At 42.6% G+C, this 19,489-nt stretch overlaps 1 protein-coding gene across 1 annotated transcript; it reads right to left on the reverse strand.

Moving 5' to 3' along the window:
- Positions 1 to 17,554: 17,554 nt before the first annotated feature.
- On the reverse strand, positions 17,555 to 19,168 carry LOC311057494 (T-complex protein 1 subunit eta-like; the record flags this gene model as incomplete). Its single annotated transcript, XM_084074454.1, has 1 exon — positions 17,555 to 19,168. One exon carries the CDS (start codon positions 19,166 to 19,168, stop codon positions 17,555 to 17,557), a length of 1,614 nt encoding a protein of 537 aa, XP_083930580.1.
- Positions 19,169 to 19,489: the final 321 nt, after the last annotated feature.

Raw genomic sequence — 19,489 nt, forward strand, 5'->3', positions numbered from 1 at the left:
TTATAAACATTTTGGGTGAAATGATTAAGAAATATCATATACTTTTGTTCTGGATCAGTTTTTTATTTTTCCTGAAAACCTAGAAAAAATGACTTAGGCCATTAGTTTAATAAGGTGACGATATTAAAGATTTCAGCTGAAATATAGTGGCCCTCTCCATCATCAAAGCTGCCCACCCCTGCTCCGGCTGGTACAGTACAGTATGCACATGAGGTTAGACATAAGGTGCATAAGGTTAGACACAAAGGTTATGTGCCCACATAGCAGCAGGTATGTACATGAGATTAGACATTAAGGTGCAAAAGAAAAGGGCAACTAGCAGAGGGCAGAGGTGAACATCGTTACTATCGGGTGCAACCATGTCCACAGTCGTTAAATTTGTATCATTGTATAACGAATATTAATTAAATAGTGAAAATTGCTGATCTACAAGCTAACATGTCACATTGCGGCATTACAACAGTCTTGTATGATGAATTAAGACATTCATTTACTAAATAAAAAAATAAAAAACATTGAAATATGGAGATATGAGGTTTCAGACTGACGCCAAAAAAGAAAATGTTTACGCTGCACTGTTCTGGGACCTGTACTCTTCGCATTTATGGTAAAATGTTTTTACTTGATTCACACTTTGATATAGTTACCTCGGAAAATGTAAAATGTAATTGGAGTGGAGCCCTGTGTACAGTATACAGTATATCATTTTATCTGTTCGGGTTGAAACACTTTTTGGTAAACAAAAAGCACCGTAGAGAAATACTGCATATCTAAACCCAGAAAAGAAAATGCCGGAAAGCTGAGCACAAACGGCGATAAACATATAAACATAACTCCAGATTCATTATAGAGAGGTTTCACATTTCATCGCTGGGTGGAAACCTTGTATGCAGTTGTTCCCCGGGTTCTATGTTCCCCGCTTACAGCCCAAAGTAGTGAAAATAGCAAAGATCTAGTACAAGCTCAGATCATATTTAAATCATATTTACATAATAATAATAATAATAATAAGGGAACGGTTTTGGACATACAAGTTTTCCACCCGACAGCGACAATATAAGACTTACATAATTAAAGGATGACCAATAGTATTAATTGGGGGGGGGGGGGGGATAAAATGAAAGAAATACATATATCTATACAGTATATCTCTCTCTCTCTCTCTCTCTCTCTCTCTCTCTCTCTCTCTCTCTCTCTCTCTCTCTCTCTCTCTCTCTCTCTCTCTCTCTCTCACACACACTCTCACATGTAAGTATACACAGATGTATAAAATGCACCGCAGGTGTCACATCTGCATATGAATAATTCATGCTGCTTGGATGTGAACATTTGCAATCAGGTAGAATGCATTCATCTCTTCCCTCCCCATTCATCAGCATGTTTGTGTGAACAACACACACACACACAGACACACGCACGCACGCACGCATGCAAGCACACACGCACCCACGCACGCACGCACGCACACACACACACACACACACACAATGCAAATACAAATTCATTGTAAATGTCTAGAATAAAATAAAATACGTTTCACAAACACACCATATATTTCCATTGTCGTCCAGGCGTATACTAGGTTTTGAACTAGTCTTGCTTTCCATCTATTTATGGCACCCCCTAAATTGAGGTGTCTTTGTTGAATCCAAGCTGTATTTTGTATCTTGCCATTCGTCATATCATCCAAATCCCATGCAGAGGGTTTTGAGTTGTTTGCAGGCAGCAGGCTGACCACAGGATAATACCTGAGACATCTACCAAGGACGCACAGAGAGAGAAAAGCACTTAAATCACCTCCAGGTCCAAACCATCAATAAAACAACATAGAAAGAGAGGGGTGGAGTGGGAGACTGGAATGAACTGTGGTTAAGTGAGTTCAATGTTACGGTAACTTTACTTTACTTGAGGATGCCTTCAGATTTTCATGATACTTGATACTTCTCCTCCACTGCATATTATACTTTTTAATCCACTACAATTATTTGAAAACTTTAGCTACTAGTTACTTTGCACATTTAGATTACTACAAAACATATTATGTTAACCAATTAAGACCTGGTTTACAATGCACGCACATTGTGTCATCTTGCGACACGTTGTGAGCTTGTACAGTAGATCATCTATTTTCAAATAGGGAACTAGAGGTTCCTGAGATTTTTGTGATTTTTTCTTGTAGATATATATGTATATTGGTTTGGGTTTCTATATTATATTGTATCAACATTGTAGATGGTAGCCTACTGTATATCGAAAATATGTGTCTGATATCCCCCCTCCCCACCCCCGCACACACACACACACACACACACACACACACACACACACACACACACACACACACACACACACACACACACACACACACACACACACACACACACACACACACACACACACACACACACAGTATGTGCAGTCAAAGTGGGAGAGCTAAAAGGACAGAAAAGAGAGGAGAAGACAGAGGAAGACTAAGTGGAAGAAAATGAGCCGAAATTAACAACAACAACAGCATTGACTTTTACACCTGAAAGGTTTATGTTACAACTGAGAGTCTGACGCAGTTCAGAGAGAGAGAGAGAGAGAGAGAGAGAGAGAGAGAGAGAGAGAGAGAGAGAGAGAGAGAGAGAGAGAGAGAGAGAGAGAGAGAGAGAGAGAGAGAGGCAGGCAGGCAGGCAGGCAGGCAGGCAGGCCGACAGACAGACAGACAGACAGACAGACAGACAGACAGACAGACAGACAGACAGACAGACAGACAGACAGACAGACAGACAGACATGCATACAGTTCAAGGACATGACAGAAAGACTGACAGACAAGTCAAAGAGAGACTCGTGAACAAAGACAAAGAGACAGAGAGAAAACTCAGTCGGTAAATATTTGAATCAGGGGGACGGCGAAAAGGGACGTTGAGAGAAAGAGACAAACAGACAAAGACAGAAAAATAAATAAAAATTTATGATGTGGAAAAAGAAGTGAGGAGATCCAGCAAGAACCATTAACAGAGAGAGAGAGCGAGAGAGAGAGAGAGAGAGAGAGAGAGAGAGAGAGAGAGAGAGAGAGAGAGAGAGAGAGAGAGAGAAATAAACACAGGGAGAGACAGAGAGCATGAAAGGGCGATTAAAGAAAGACCCACAAATAATTCCCAGTTACCGACTGGTGTAGTGGTAAAGATATGGTGAAACATGAAGGACTGACACACACACACACACACACACACACACACACACACACACACACACACACACACACACACACACACACACACACACACACACACACACACTGAGGCTATTCTTATCAGCAGCCTTGCACATGGCTGACACACACAAGTACATCATGCATGTGTCCATCACCACACAAGCACACGCACACAAACATGCACAAACACCTATTGTACACAAGCACTCACACACAAGCATGCACGCATGCACGCACTCACACACACACACACACACACACACACACACACACACACACACACACACACACACACACACACACACACACTGACAGTAAGTCGTAATACGGAGCAGCCAAGTCCTCCCGTTAAATCATTAAAAAGAGTCCTTGTCATGAGTGTGAGTGCGTGCGTGCATGAGTGCGTGTGTGTGTGCGTGCGTGTGTGTGTGCGTGCGTGCGTCTTATGGGGTTGGAATGTTTTAACATTTGTTTGCACCAGTTTCTTAAGTATGCCTGCTTGGTTAAGCATATCTGCCTGTCATAGTTAACTACTTACCATAGTTATCCTAGTTAGGTGTAACAGCAGATGACTAGCTAGTTAACCTGGTCAACCTGATTAACATAGTTAACCTAGTTAGTGGTAGTAGCCAGGGCTTAGCTCTGTTATCTGCCTGCTGCGTTCCAGGAAACATAGAAGGTGCTCCGTCACCTCAAATACAATACGTTTTTATTTTAGGCTATTTATTATTAATTCAACTTTCACATTCTCCCTTCAATGTCCCTTCCTGCAATGGAAAAGGACAGTGGGTGAAATGAAACCGAGTTACATTTGTAAATTGCCACAATTGAAACACTTTATTATTCACTGTTAGAACAATGGTTTGTGCCCGTTAGCCTGCCTGATCTGACTCCTACGCTCACCACGCTACATCGCTAATATCGCAAAGGCCTGTTTACTCATCAAGTTGTTTACAACTTGATGAGTACAAATTGTTTACAACTTGATGAGAGGACATGTGGAAATATCCTTATGGACCCCGAGAGAGTTTTAGTCGGATTCATGAGCTCTGGCCCGTAATAATTTACAAATTAAGCACTGGTAGTATCATATTACTATAGTTAACAAAGTAGTTAACATAGTTAACTAGTTAGTTGTAGTAGCAGCTTATCACTAGTTAACATAGTAGTTAGTTACATAGTATCTGTAGCAGCATATTACTAGTTAGCATAGTAGTTATCAACGTTACCTAGTTAGGTGTTGTAGCAGATTACTAGTTAACAGTAGTTAACATACAGTGGTTAGCACTTGAGAATGGCAGTAATACCATCTGAGTGCCTCTGTGGTGCCACAGAGGTGCCACTACTACTTGGTGGTGCCGCATTTGACACCTTTTTTTAAGGTGTAGTGTGGCTGAACGGCCACCATGTGGCACATGTGAGTTCATGAGCTCTACAGTACAGTATTAGCAACAGGGGAAGGGTGAATGCATTTAAAGTTAATGTTATTTGTATTTTTTGTAAACATAGAAAATAAGGGAATGAGTCCTTAGGATGAATTGAAAGTAGCAATTATTTCTTTAAACACAACTGTGTTTCATGGTGGAAGAAGTGCACAGACATTTTACTTAAGTAAAAGTAGCAATACCACAATATAAAAATACTCTATTTTATATTTACTTATTTTTAAATATACTTACCAAAAGCTAATGTTCTACAATGTTTGAAAGTAGCCGATCTAGCTTGTAGATCGGCTATTTTCAAATGGCTGTGGTATAACATAGGGCTAAAGTGGTTAATATGTATGTTTTATTATATAACAATTTATATCTGCAGAGTAACTAAAGTTTTCAAATAATTGTAGTAGTGGAGTAAAAGTACACTATTTGCCTTTGCAGGCGTTGTGGAGTAGTAAGTGAAAGTGCACTAATACTCCAGTACAGTAAAAAGAAAACACTTCATCATTTTCCCCAAGATTCTATGGAACCCAAGCGGGATTTGTACCCCGTCCTCTCACCTTTCAGACACATCTGACTAACCGCTATGCTATCAGTTCAGTTGACAAAATGGCTGAATGTCATGACAAGACACTACACACAGAATGGGGCATCTAACTTCCAGCTGAACTAAAAAACAACAACAACATCAATGACCAAAAAAATTTAAGATTAACCATCCAATTCATACTTGATCATTTTTCCCCTTTGTTTTAATGTTGTTCGAGCAAACAGATGTTTAAAATCATCTTCTTCTGTTGGCCTCTTCCTGTGAGTTCAAATTAAATAACTTCTGTAACTGTTTTGGCAACCTTTGTTGCCTGCTTTGTACACGACTAATAATGTTCGTAGCTCAATTAAATCCATTATTTTCAACAAACCTGATAAAATAAAAAGTCTGTTAGTATGTGCTCTGAAATCCTCTTTGTAAATAATTCCAGACATTTGAGGTAAGGGGGGAGGGGATCTTGTAGTGAATTAATCTAATGTACCAAGCCAAAACAGGTTATGCTAATGCACAGGCTGTCTGATCTCACAAGAACATGGGCTTCACAGTGAAACACATCACAGCAAATGAATACAGTACAGTATTGTCCTGCTTTAAGACATTTTATTCAAGAGGCACTGCATAAAAAAGTGTCATACAATACACAAGTAAGTACAGTGGCATAAAAAAACATCATACTGTATTAATTGCAGTCAGTCAATGTCACCTTGCAAAACGCAATGAAAAAAATATATAGGTATATATATTTAGGTCTTTGTCAACCATGTTGGGATACTCTCTGCTCTATTGCATGCTTTCTGTCGTTCAGCTGTGTCTCTCTGTGAAGCAATGCTCTCTGTCTCTGCACTAGCTCAAGCCCCCCCTCTCTCTCTGTCTCCAGTAGCCTACTAACTGGGCATCAACTGCCTTTTTCAGGTCAACCCTAAATGCATCTAATTCTCTCTGGTGGGATGCAGAGACAGAGAGCATTGCTTCACAGAGAGACACAGCTGAACGACAGAAAGCATGCAATAGAGCAGAGAGTATCCCAACATGGTTGACAAAGACCTAAATATATATACCTATATATTTTTTTCATTGCGTTTTGCAAGGTGACATTGACTGACTGCAATTAATACAGTATGATGTTTTTTTATGCCACTGTACTTACTTGTGTATTGTATGACACTTTTTATGCAGTGCCTCTTGAATAAAATGTCTTAAAGCAGGACAATACTGTACTGTATTCATTTGCTGTGATGTGTTTCACTGTGAAGCCCATGTTCTTGTGAGATCAGACAGCCTGTGCATTAGCATAACCTGTTTTGGCTTGGTACATTAGATTAATTCACTACAAGATCCCCTCCCCCCTTACCTCAAATGTCTGGAATTATTTACAAAGAGGATTTCAGAGCACATACTAACAGACTTTTTATTTTATCAGGTTTGTTGAAAATAATGGATTTAATTGAGCTACGAACATTATTAGTCGTGTACAAAGCAGGCAACAAAGGTTGCCAAAACAGTTACAGAAGTTATTTAATTTGAACTCACAGGAAGAGGCCAACAGAAGAAGATGATTTTAAACATCTGTTTGCTCGAACAACATTAAAACAAAGGGGAAAAATGATCAAGTATGAATTGGATGGTTAATCTTAATTTTTTTTGGTCATTGATGTTGTTGTTGTTTTTTAGTTCAGCCCGAAGTTAGATGCCCCATTCTGTGTGTAGTGCCTTCTCATGACATTCAGCCATTTTGTCAACTGAACTGATAGCATAGCGGTTAGTCAGATGTGTCTGAAAGGTGGGAGGACGGGGTACGAATCCCGCTTGGGTTCCATAGAATCTTGGGGAAAATGATGAAGTGTTTTCTTTTTACTGTACTGGAGTATTAGTGCACTTTCACTTACTACTCCACAACGCCTGCAAAGGCAAATAGTGTACTTTTACTCCACTACTACAATTATTTGAAAACTTTAGTTACTCTGCAGATATAAATTGTTATATAATAAAACATACATATTAACCACTTTAGCCCTATGTTATACCACAGCCATTTGAAAATAGTCGATCTACAAGCTAGATCGGCTACTTTCAAACATTGTAGAACATTAGCTTTTGGTACTTTCAGTATATTTTGATGCCAATACCTTTGTACTTTTACTCAAGTAACATAGCACTGGTTCAGCTGGAAGTTAGATGCCCCATTCTGTGTGTAGTGTCTTCTCATCACATACAGCCATTTTGTCAACTGAACTGATAGCATAGCGGTTAGTCAGATGTGTCTGAAAGGTGAGAGGACGGGGTACGAATCCCGCTTGGGTTCCATAGAATCTTGGGGAAAATGATGAAGTGTTTTCTTTTTACTGTACTGGAGTATTAGTGCACTTTCACTTACTACTCCACAACGCCTGCAAAGGCAAATAGTGTACTTTTACTCCACTACTACAATTATTTGAAAACTTTAGTTACTCTGCAGATATAAATTGTTATATAATAAAACATACATATTAACCACTTTAGCCCTATGTTATACCACAGCCATTTGAAAATAGCCGATCTACAAGCTAGATCGGCTACTTTCAAACATTGTAGAACATTAGCTTTTGGTAAGTATATTTAAAAATAAGTAAATATAAAATAGAGTATTTTTATATTGTGGTATTGCTACTTTTACTTAAGTAAAATGTCTGTGCACTTCTTCCACCATGAAACACAGTTGTGTTTAAATAAATAATTGCTACTTTCAAAGCCCACTGAGTGCAATTTACCAAAATACTTCTTGATAATATAACCCATACAATTATTTGTTTCACTTCTCAACAAGTTCAGCTTCAATTGCAGCCTCTGTTGACTGGAAGCAGCCCTGTCTCAAATAGACACAACATGCCTGTGTCTGGGCATTAGTTGCTCTCTACCGCCATCTAGTGGCACCACAGAGAAAAAAGCGGTACCGCAAAAGTAGGTGGTACCAGAGAGGCGCCAGAGGGGTGCCACCCCTGACACTCTGAAGGTACAACCACTGTAGGTAACCTTGTTAGCTGTAGAAGCATATCACTAGTTAACATAGTAGTTAACATAGTTACCTATAGTTGTAGCAGCAGCATAATCACCAGTTAAAATAGTAGTTAACATAGTTACCTAGTTAGGTGTAAATATCTATTCTGGGGACGAACACGAGGCAAAGAGATTTGGTGCAGAGCAATGAACATGTTGGGCCAGGGCCCACTGGTGGGGCACGAGGGTATTGCAAGTGGGACCCCAAATAACTGGCAAAACACTAAGATTAGAATGATAATATAACATATATTAAAGCATGACGTGATATTTTCTTTCGTTTTCATTGTGATACCAAAGAACGTATAATTATGTCAGTATTCCAACGGCCCATTATTTTCCGACATCTTATTGGTCCGACTGGGCACATTATAACTATCAGAACGCAATCGACCGATTGATCATGAAAACAAACATGCTCTGAAAATGCACGTGGCCCACCCATCTGAATGGCTGCCGTGTTAAGTGGTCAGATGGGTGGGCCGCGAACGATTTCAAGATTCTCAAGTGGGTCCTGATCCAGAAAAGGGTTGAGAGCCGCTGGTGTAGAAGGGGGGAAAAAAACTTTCAACTACTTTGAAAACCACAGCTTTACACAGTGCAGTAACAGCAGTGTGAAGACAGAACGTTCTTTCAGCCTCGAATATTGGCAAGAAGCTGCTTGAAATAAAAGGAAACTTTGATCGGGACACATTTTAGGCCCCACTGATGAATTTGCAAAAACATTAATTAGCAGGCTGGGTGCGTTTTGGATTCATAATATTTAAGCTAGACGACGCCTCTCTGCTAAGTGCAGCCCCTTCCACTGGAGCACAACATCCATTCTGTCCCACTCATCTCAAAGCAATCCCCGCTTTGACTGATGATACTCCTTTAACTCCTTTCTGAAAATGTGGTCTCGAGGGTTTTAATGACATTTAGAGATCCTTTTGAAATATTCTTTTGGGACTTTTTAGTCTGCAGTGCAGAGATAGAGGGCCCTGTCTCTTCCTTTGAAAGAAGCGTCTATGTGCAGTTTGCTTTTCTAGAACCGTGCCATTATGCAACAGGATAAATAGGTTCGGTGATTAGGCGGAATTTCAATTAAACGTCAAGTGGCTGTGTAGGATATGATGACTCTTACATGAGGTTTCCTTTCGTTTCATTTCAACTTCCTTAGCCTCAGCTTCAGATTCCTTTTCCAAAAAAAAGAACATAAACTTTTTTAGGCGAAACTTAAGGTATAAAGTTTCAGATCGTTAAGTATCATTGAATCCAGAGGTATGTTTTCATTCAGTCTATAGGTGTATTGCCATTCATTCCGGAGGTATATTTTTTATTCATTACAGAAGTAAATTATCATTCCATATTATCATTCATTCCAGAGATACATTATCATTCTATATTATTCTTGAAATTCTATCCTAAGATGCACTATCATTATTATTATTTTTTTCTCTACATTTTTATCCCACGATTTTGTAAACCATTTTTTCACCCAGTGCCAATTGCCGATGTAATCCTGGGCGCTACTCTCCCTCTGCCAGCCTGGGGAGAGCCCAGAACTGAGCTCATGCCTCCTTCAATGCATGAAGAGCAAGGAATACGCTTTTTTATCACCTGACAGGGGGGGAGTTTCCCCGGTTGGACGTAGCGCGTGGAAGGAACACGTTATTCCAACCAGTTCCTTTCCCCTCCATCAGGCGCCCCGGCTGACCAGGGGGAGGCAGTGTGGAGACCAGGATTACTGGCTGTTTTTTGTAACCTACGCTAGGAGACACGGGGAGAACATGCAAACTCCACACAGAAAGGCCCTTTCGCCAACCCCACCTAGGGTATCTATCATTCTATATTATCATTCATTCCAGGAGCGCATTATCATTCTATAACATCATTCATTTCAGAAGTGCATTATAATTCTATAACATCTTTCATTCCAGAGGTATATTATTAATCAGTACGGATGTATTACATTCAGCCGACTCTAGATGTATTCAGTGCAGATGTATTACCAGAAATGAAACAGTCATGTTACATTAAATTAAATAGTAGCATACATGGCGAGTGTGCTCCTCCCCCCTCCTCTCTCTCTCTCTCTCTCTCTCTCTCTCTCTCTCTCTCTCTCTCTCTCTCTCTCTCTCTCTCTCCCTCCCCCTTATCAGTTCCGGGCCATATTGGAGTGTTGTTGAGGAGAGGAACCCTTCTCATTTCATACTCTGTTAATTAAATGACACAGAGAGGAGCTGTGACTGACCTCCTGAAACTAATGAAGAAACCTGTTCAGATCCCTTAACCCGTTTAGACCGGGAACGCATCTGTGTGTCATTTTAAGATTTCTTTGGCTATTCAAAAATAGCAGATATACAAGCTCATAGCGCGGCACCGAGTGCCGCGCTATGAGCTTGTAGATCTGCTATTTTTGTTTTATCTCGAACATTTGTGCAAATATTCGAATATATGTTTTTAAAGGGAACATTTGTAACACAAATCTTTGCTTCATGGGGGTCCCTGGAACAACATATTTTGAGATGGGGGTCCACGGCCAAATACATATAATTTTGGGGGTCCTTGACATGAAAAAGTTTGAGCACCACTGATATATACTGTAGCAACGTACATTTTTTGGGTATACGCCAAAACTGTAAGATTTAGAAGACATTTGTAGAATTCCCAGGAACAAAGATTTGAGTTACAAATGTTTGCTTTAAAAATATATATATATTCAAAGATTTGCACAAACTTTCACAATCTTTCAAAAATAGCAGATCTAAAAGCTCGTAGCCCGGCACTCGGTGCCGCGCTACGAGCTTGTAGATCTGCTATGTTTTAATAGCCAAAGAAATAAAAAAAATGGTACCGATTATTTACCGGTCTAAATGGTTTAAAAGAGCTGGGGAAAAGCCTTTGAATTGACTCTAAACGTGCCTCTATAACTACCTGCTGTGTGGGTTTCATGCTGCTGCTACATCTGTATGCAGGGAAGAAAAGGATGAGACAAACAGGAGTTCCAGACAAGTCTGTTTCTCCCAAGTTCTTTTCCGTAAATTATGAATGTCTTTATTTTGTCTTATTACTAGTAATGTCTTTGAAGTGCTGTTGAAATGTTGAAAAGGTGACACTGAAGTGCATGTTCACACACAGACACACACACACATGCACGCACGCACCCACCCACGCACGCACACACATGCGCGCACACACACACACACACACACACACACACACACACACACACACACACACACACACACACACACACACACACACACACACACACGCACACGCAGCTTATTTGCTGGGTAATTCAAAGTGCTTTACACAAAACATCATAAAAAGGACATTTGATTCCAATTAAAACAAAATAGTTAAGAGGATAGAAAATAAGGGGCTGAAATAAAGCAGACACAAATACTAGAATGAAGTTAAAGTGCAAGAAATATATTTAAAAAAAAACTCAGTAAAAGACAGCGGCAAACAGCTTTGATTTAAAAGAAGTGCCGTTTTCTGGGAGTTCCAGATATGTGGTTAATAAAAAAAAACATTAAGCTGCTTCTGCATGTTTAGTTTAGACTCTGGGGTTCAAGAAGCTGACCTGTCCTGACACCCTAAATAAACCATTCAATGCTGTTTAAGCCAAAAGTAGTATTAGTTTTTTTCGATCAATTACTTGACGCTAGACCATACCCGGTGAAGGGCGCAGGCGGAAGTAGTTGCAAACGTGGGGTTATTGCACGTCCTGTCGTGCTTCGCAGTTGCGTTCAGATGGTAATGGTCAATGGTTGTGTGCAAAATCAGAGCAATTGCTCCAGCCACTGAGGAGAACCGGGCAGCTTCACCATGACACCACGACACCACGACACCACTACAGACAGACAGAGGTTTGTGGAATTATAGGAGGATACAGAGAGCCAACGTATTAAATATGGATTAGGTGGTTAAAATGAATGTGATGATGCCGTATTAACACATTTTGCTGAGGACCCCCTGGAACTCCTCGAAGGACCCCTGGGGGTCCCTGGAACAACTGGATTAAGAGGTTTAAAAATGATATATTCCAAAATGTGTAAAGACAGAAAAAAAAACACAACCAATTGTGATGCGTTTGTAGGTTGTTTATTTTTGAATATCCAATGCATAGTATTTAAACTGACTTTTAAGCCATATTAACACATTTAAATGGGGAACCCCCTGGAACCCCATCGTGGACCCCTGGTGTTACTGCACCATTGCTGTTAGTATAGTACGGTACTGTGCCAGCACTATACTGCAGTACTCAAGTTGAACTCCACAATCTCCAGCCGCTCAGCACTGGTAATGGAGCAGGATTAGGGAACTAAACCGCAAAATCCTCGGTTACTTTAGCTCTGAGGTTGTTCAATTGTACATCATGTACTGTATACCCTCTCTGAGTTTAACTAAGCTTGAGAATTCTACAGTGTAATATGTATCTTTCCCACAACACTGGAGAGGATGGGGGAGGAACAGTAATATACAGGGTTCAAGGCCCCTCGGTTATAAGATTAAGCAGAGCGCCAGTTAGCTCTGGCTCGCTAATGTTTGAGGGCACACGTGCATGCACACATACACACGCACACGCGCGCACACACACACACGCGCACACGCGCACGCGCACGCGCACGCGCACACACACACACACACACACACACACACACACACACACACACACACACATGGGGAGCCATCAAAGGAAAGGTTCTGATGATATAATGAGCATTATACCAGAGCTTTGGACTGATTTAGTGAGCTTGGAGGCAGCTATATTGTTCTGCATTTTTTGCCCCCTTTTCCTTTTTTGCCATGCGACATCAGAGGAGAGGTTCTCACTTTTCTTTCTTTCTTCTCATTAATTGTGTTTCTGTGTGTGTGTGTGTGTGTGTGTGTGTGTGTGTGTGTGTGTGTGTGTGTGTGTGTGTGCGTGAGCGTGAGCGTGTGCGTGTGCGTGTGCGTGTGTGTGTGTTGACGCACTCTTGCGCGTGCAGCTTTTCCTTCCCCTCCCGTAAAAAGGGGAAGGACATTTTCTCTCTCGGTTGTCATGCTGGAAAGGTTTAGCAACCCCCTGATATACCCAAACGCAAACGAGTTCAATTTCAATTCTCACCGCAGCAGTGTCCACAAGCCACCAGTGTGAGTGTCCTTGACTGACACTCTCACCCCCCCTGCGTCACCCTTGAATAAAGAACGCCGTCCCCAGGTTGGAGACGCGGCAGAGAAATGAGAGCCGCCGCCGACCGCCTTATCAGAACCTAACGGGACGATCATTCACCCCACGTTTGAAAATGCATCATAGCATCATTACAAGAGGCCCGCGATAACGCGCCGGCCGAGAGATTTGCTTCCCTCCACTAGCCTTGACAGCAAATAGTTCTTGTCCTCCAGGGGCCGAATGAGGATAATACGTGAATTCATTGTCTTTTCTGCGAGTCTCAGGGAGTTTACGGAGGAGACGAGAGGCGAAGGAGCTGTCAGTGTTGGTAATGAGAGGTTGGAAGAAGGAGTAGCGTTTAGCAGAGAGGGAGAACTAATCTCTGGGACACATCAATTCAAAGTGCTGGAGCCAGTTGAAGAAGTCTCTGTATTAGCTTTAGAATGGGGTCTCTTAAAAGGTTAATTAATGTGTTATACTTGTTCTTGGTTGGATAAAAAAAACAGGCTCAGCTAATGAGAAATGAGACGCACACACGCACGCAGGCTGACAGTAATAACTGTTCACAACTAATAGCAACAAAGCTAACAAAGTTGTAACGGAACAGAACTGAGTTTTGAAAAATAGTTGGTACAGACAGACAGACAGACAGACAGACAGACAGACAGACAGACAGACAGACAGACAGACAGACAGACAGATGCGTGACACTATTGTACAATTAAGTAAGACATTCATTTACAAAGACAAAGATACAACGTTGAAATATGGGGATTCAAGGTTTCTGGCCGACAGCAACGATGTGTCGGTCTGTTTGTTTGTACGGAATCATTTCTGATTAAGTAACAAAATCAATTCCGCCCAGCAACCTTTGCCCAGGTGGATGTGCAGTACCGTATATGTACATTATATACTGGTCTGGAAGGAGAGGCTTCCAACCTTGAACTCTATGGCTGCCGTGCATTGAAATCCACTTTGATGTTGTTGCTTGCCAAGAAAATAACTGATTCTCAAGCTAACAACGTGCGAATCGTCTCTTTTTGGCAAGCAACACCATCGTGCAAGGAAGTATACATTGATCTTAACGCTACTAAAGGTTGCTCTCCCGTGTGGGAGACTATACTTGCTCTTCAAACTGCTTCTGTACTATTTGTGAACTGGTAGGTATCTCAATGGAAGAATTCATTAAAATAAGTTCTGCTGTAACGGCCCGAAATATACCAGCTATCAAACTATAGCCGAGGTTAAAGTGGGCTAAAATGAAGGTTGCCATCCGTCCCTTGAAATAAGGAATTGTCCCTTATTTGGAAACTAAAAGACAAGTTCAAACAGCTCATATACATTTGCAGTACTATAACACATGTTGTACATAATTATATACAGTGCGATTATTATAAAACAAATTTTGTTCTTTCATTTTTATCCCACAATTATGTAACCCATTTTTCACCCAGTGCCTCAGCTTGTAATCCTAGGCACTACTCTCCCTCTGCCAGCCTGGGAGATTGTTATTCAATGCATGAGGAGTGAGCAGGCCACTTCTTATCACCTGACAGGGGGGAGTTTAACCGGTAGGACGTAGCACGTGGAAGGAACACATTATTACAACCAGTTCCTTTCCCCTCCATCAGGCGCCCCGGCTGACCAGGGGGAGGCAGTATAGAGACCAAGATTACTGCATGTTTTTGTGAGGGTACCTACCCTAGGAGACACGGGGAGAACATGCAACCTCCACACTTCGCCAACCCCATCTAGGGTATGGGCACTGATGACGCGGGGAAGAGAATACGCCCCCAGCGCCCATAGCAGCCCCGGCGGGAATCAAACTCAGGACCTTCTAGCTGTGAGGTGGCAGTGCTACCGACGTCGCCACCATGCCCCCTTACATTGAGATTCTATCTTTTTCTGAGCTCCCTTATTAAATAAGGGACGCCCGGCCGGGTTCCTTATTTGAATTTCAGGTAGTTGGCACCCCTGGCTATAGAATACACCCCCAGCCCACTTTAACCCCGGGTATAGTTTGGCAGGGGGTATAGTTTGGGCCATTACACCTCACGCAATCTGGGAACCCATTCGGAGTCATACTGCTGGTAGCAGAATATGTCTTAATGTTGCCTCACATTATGCATTGTGGGATTGTAGATCTGCTATTTTTGACGCTAGGGTTCAAGTGGTTGGCCTCTATTGATCCTGATCAGCATCCGACGTGATCAGACCTATAGTTGTATCATCTGTCTGTTATTGAAAGGAAACTATGTTGCAAAGTATCGATTTGTTTTCCATTGAAAAGTTAACCGTAAGACAACACCATACGTGTTATCTTTCAGATTTTCAAGAGCCTTGACAGTTTTGATCTTTTCTCCCCAAACAAAAATTCAGTGAATAAGATATTTATACAACAAATATAAATCTATTGTTAACCTGAAGCATGTTGACAAAAGCAAATTTGGTTGCATTGTTTTGTTTTGACTTCAAAGTCGTCTCTTTGTTCGAGTACAAAGGCAAAGATTTATTTTTCAAATAGATACTGTATTGAATAAAAACAACAGCTAAAGTATTTTTAAAGGACATTAACCAAAAGATGACGCTGTGTCTTTTATCACAACACCGGAAAACAAATGAATCGTGGACATGCCTGATAACACATATTTTGAACCAGTGGTGGAAAGTAAGTACATGTACTGAAGTAGTACTGTACTGCAGTACAATTTGAGGTACTTTTTCATGCAGTACATTTAAAAATTAACCCCTATTTTATTCTGATCAGATATTTGAACATAGCCAATCTACGAGCTCACAATGTTTCACATTGCACCTTGTTGTGAGCTTGCAGAGCTTGTACAAGATCATCTCGTACAATTGTGTTACTTTCAACAAGTGATGAGACAAAAATGGGGAAAAAAAGACAAAATAATGTTATATAAAGCTGATAAATGGGTTCTCTCACCTTATTGGATGAAATTGGTCACCCAGCCCAGCTTTTGTTTCTGTTTATTGAAGACGGAGCTGGAGAGACTGGTAGACTCATGTTACTGAAAACTCTATAGCAATAACAAAACATAAAAAGAGTTTCAACAGAAAAAAAAGGACCCTAGCTTTTCTCAGTGGAGTGCATGTCTGCCGATAGTCATATTGACATCCAAAGCTCACTGGTTCTCAAAGCTCCATAGTCAAGGAGCCATGGCCATGACTGATCAGGGGTGGGTGGATTGAATAATATGAGTAAACAAATATATTTTTCACATCAAATATATTTAAACAAAGACAAAACAGAAATCCAGGTCGGAGGATCTCCTTCTGGCGTCTCTCACGCTAGAGAAGTAGTTTGACAAGTACATACATGGGCACTATCTTAACCCATTAAGACCTGAGGCGATTCTTTAAAAAAAAATCTTTTAAAAATTCAAAATCATAACAGTTTTTGGAAAAATCTGAACTTTTTTTTTTCAAGATTTTTCAAAAATAGCAGATCTACAAGCTCATAGCGCGGCACTCGGTGCCGCGCTATGAGCTTGTATATCTGCTATTTTTGAATAGCCAAATAAATCTAAATACTGATGCGTTCCAAGTCTTAATGGGTTAAAGACCAGACCCATTGCGAGTCTCTGTCTTCCACATTGAGCCATCCCACCCTAGCAAAGTGAGCTGGGGTTGTTGATGCCAAAGAATTTTTGCTGCATTTTTGGTTGCTATTAAACTCACAAGTCGTTGTTGGATAAAGTGGACGTCATCATCATTTTCAAAGAATGTCATGCAGGAACTGATAGTACTGTCTAGGCAGTCTGCACATTTTCTGCTCATAATACATCTTTGGAAAAATATCTTATCCTTTGAAGTGATTTCTTCATCACATTATGCATAACACTCTAAAAAATGATAAATGACAATAAAGCAATACTTTCTTTATACTTTCACTGCAATACTGCAATTCACCCTTACGACCACTTAACACAGCAGCCAATCAGTGCACGTGTTAAGTGGTCAGATGGGTGCACGTTGCTTGGATCACCGGAACTAGTAACTAAAGCTATTTACCTATAACTAAATCTATCTGTATCAGTTATAAGGCAATTTACAAAGTTGTTAAGAAAAAAAAAAAGTTTTTGTTTAATATGTATTACTTTTTTATATCAATGTTATTATCGTACATTATCATTTAAACCTATGTTACATTAGCTTTTAAACCTATGTTTATCTCCCACGGCCTCTGCCCCTCGGCGCCTCCACAACGTTGCGGGGGTTCTTGATAGTCTCGTCCACGGAGAGGATGAGGCAGGCCGCCTCGGACGCCGCCGTCAGGGCGTTGATGCGGACGATCGACGGCTCCCAGACGCATGCGGCAAAGTTGTCGGCGATGTCGCCGTTGTTGACGTCCACGCCGAACCACGTGCCGCCGCCCTGGGCGTGCTTGGCGCGGAGCTCGTTCAGAACGTTGGTGGCGTCGAAGCCGGCGTTGTCGCACAGCTGCCGGGGGATGATCTCCAGGGCCTTGGCGTACGCGCCGATCAGCAGCTGCTGCTTGCCGGGGATGGTCCTGGAGTGGTCCCTCAGGTACTTGGACAGCTCCATCTCGATGGCGCCTCCGCCCGCCACGATGGAGTCGTTCTTGATGGCCCGGCGCACGATCATGATGGCGTCGTGTAGCGAGCGCTCCGTCTCCTCCATGAACTGCTCCGCTCCGCCCCTCAGGATGATGGTGCACGTCTTGGCCTTGGGGCAGCCTTTGAAGACGTTGTACCTCTCCCCGCCGACCTGGACCTCGTCGAAGAGCTCGCACTGTCCCAGCACCTGGTCCGTCATGGCTCCGACCGACGTCTGGATGGCGCCTCCGCAGGCCATCATGGTCCTCTTGAGGTCCTCGTCCTGGACCCTTCCGGCGCAAAACAGGTCCCTGTCGGCAAAGTACTGGGTGGCCACGTCGCCGATGGGCAGCTTAGACAGCACCACTTTGGCCCCGGACTTGCAGATCTTGTCCAGTTTATCGTACAGGATGTTCCACTCGGCTTCCACTATGGCCTGATACTCCCCGACCGACTGGACACGGACCTCTGCGTTCTCCCTCTCCGCCTTGAGCTCCAGCTCCACGTTGAGCAGGGCGATCTTCGGTTTCTCGTAGTGCTTGGGCTGCAGACGTTCGCCGGCGTAGGCGAACAACTTCTTGAACGCCACCCCGTCCACCAGCCGGGAGTCCTCCAGGGCTCCGCCCTGGACTTTCTTGATGCCGATCATCTTCAGCGGCAGCAGCTCGTCCAGGGACAGGACGGCGTCCACCACCATCTTGGAGAAGAACTCCTTCTGGTTGGCGATCAACTTGGAGTTCATGGCGGTGGCCGCGCACTTCTCCAGCAGCTGCCTGTGCTCCAGCTTGTCGTCCTTCTTGACCGTGACCGAGATCTCCCTGATCTTGTTGACGGCCAGGCCGGTGGCCGTGCGGTACGCCTTGATGATGATCTGCGGGTGCAGGCCCTCCTCCAGGTACGACTTGGACTGCTTCAGGAACTCGGCGGCGAGGAGAGTGACGGAGGTGGTGCCGTCGCCCACCTCGGCATCCTGGGAGCGGGCGATGTCCACCAGGGTCTTGGCGGCCGGGTGGACCACATCCAGCAGCTTCAGGATGGTGGCGCCGTCGTTGGAGATGGTGGCCTTGCCCCTGTTGTCCACGATGAGCTTATCGTACCCCCGGGGCCCCAGGGTGGTCCTCACCGCCTCGGCGATCACCTGGCAGGCGTTGATGTTGCTGATGAGCTGGGGAATGCCCTGAGACGTGTCGGTCCCCTCCTTCAGCAGGATAACTGGCAGAGACATTATTGTTTGCAGAAAGTGGTGAGATTCTCTACTGGTTTAACCAAGACAGTTCTTGCTGTGTGAATGTATGGTGTGATACTGAACACACTATATACTTATATTGGTAAGCGGGACAAACGTCATACAAAGGGTAGACAGTCCGCGAAGCCGATTGGCCAACCCAAAGGTTGACCAGCCCAACGGTTAGCCAATCAGTGAAGCCGATAGCGTGAGGGGGTCCCCAGCTAAATGATTTCATAGTTAGGAACTAAATGGACCTTTATACGGGACTGTAACTCTGAGAGAGTACAAATGGAACCAAATGGACCCTTATATGGGTCT

Source organism: Gymnoscopelus microlampas, assembly GCF_963454915.1.
Source record: "Gymnoscopelus microlampas genome assembly, chromosome: 12".
Lineage (NCBI taxonomy): Eukaryota > Metazoa > Chordata > Actinopteri > Myctophiformes > Myctophidae > Gymnoscopelus > Gymnoscopelus microlampas.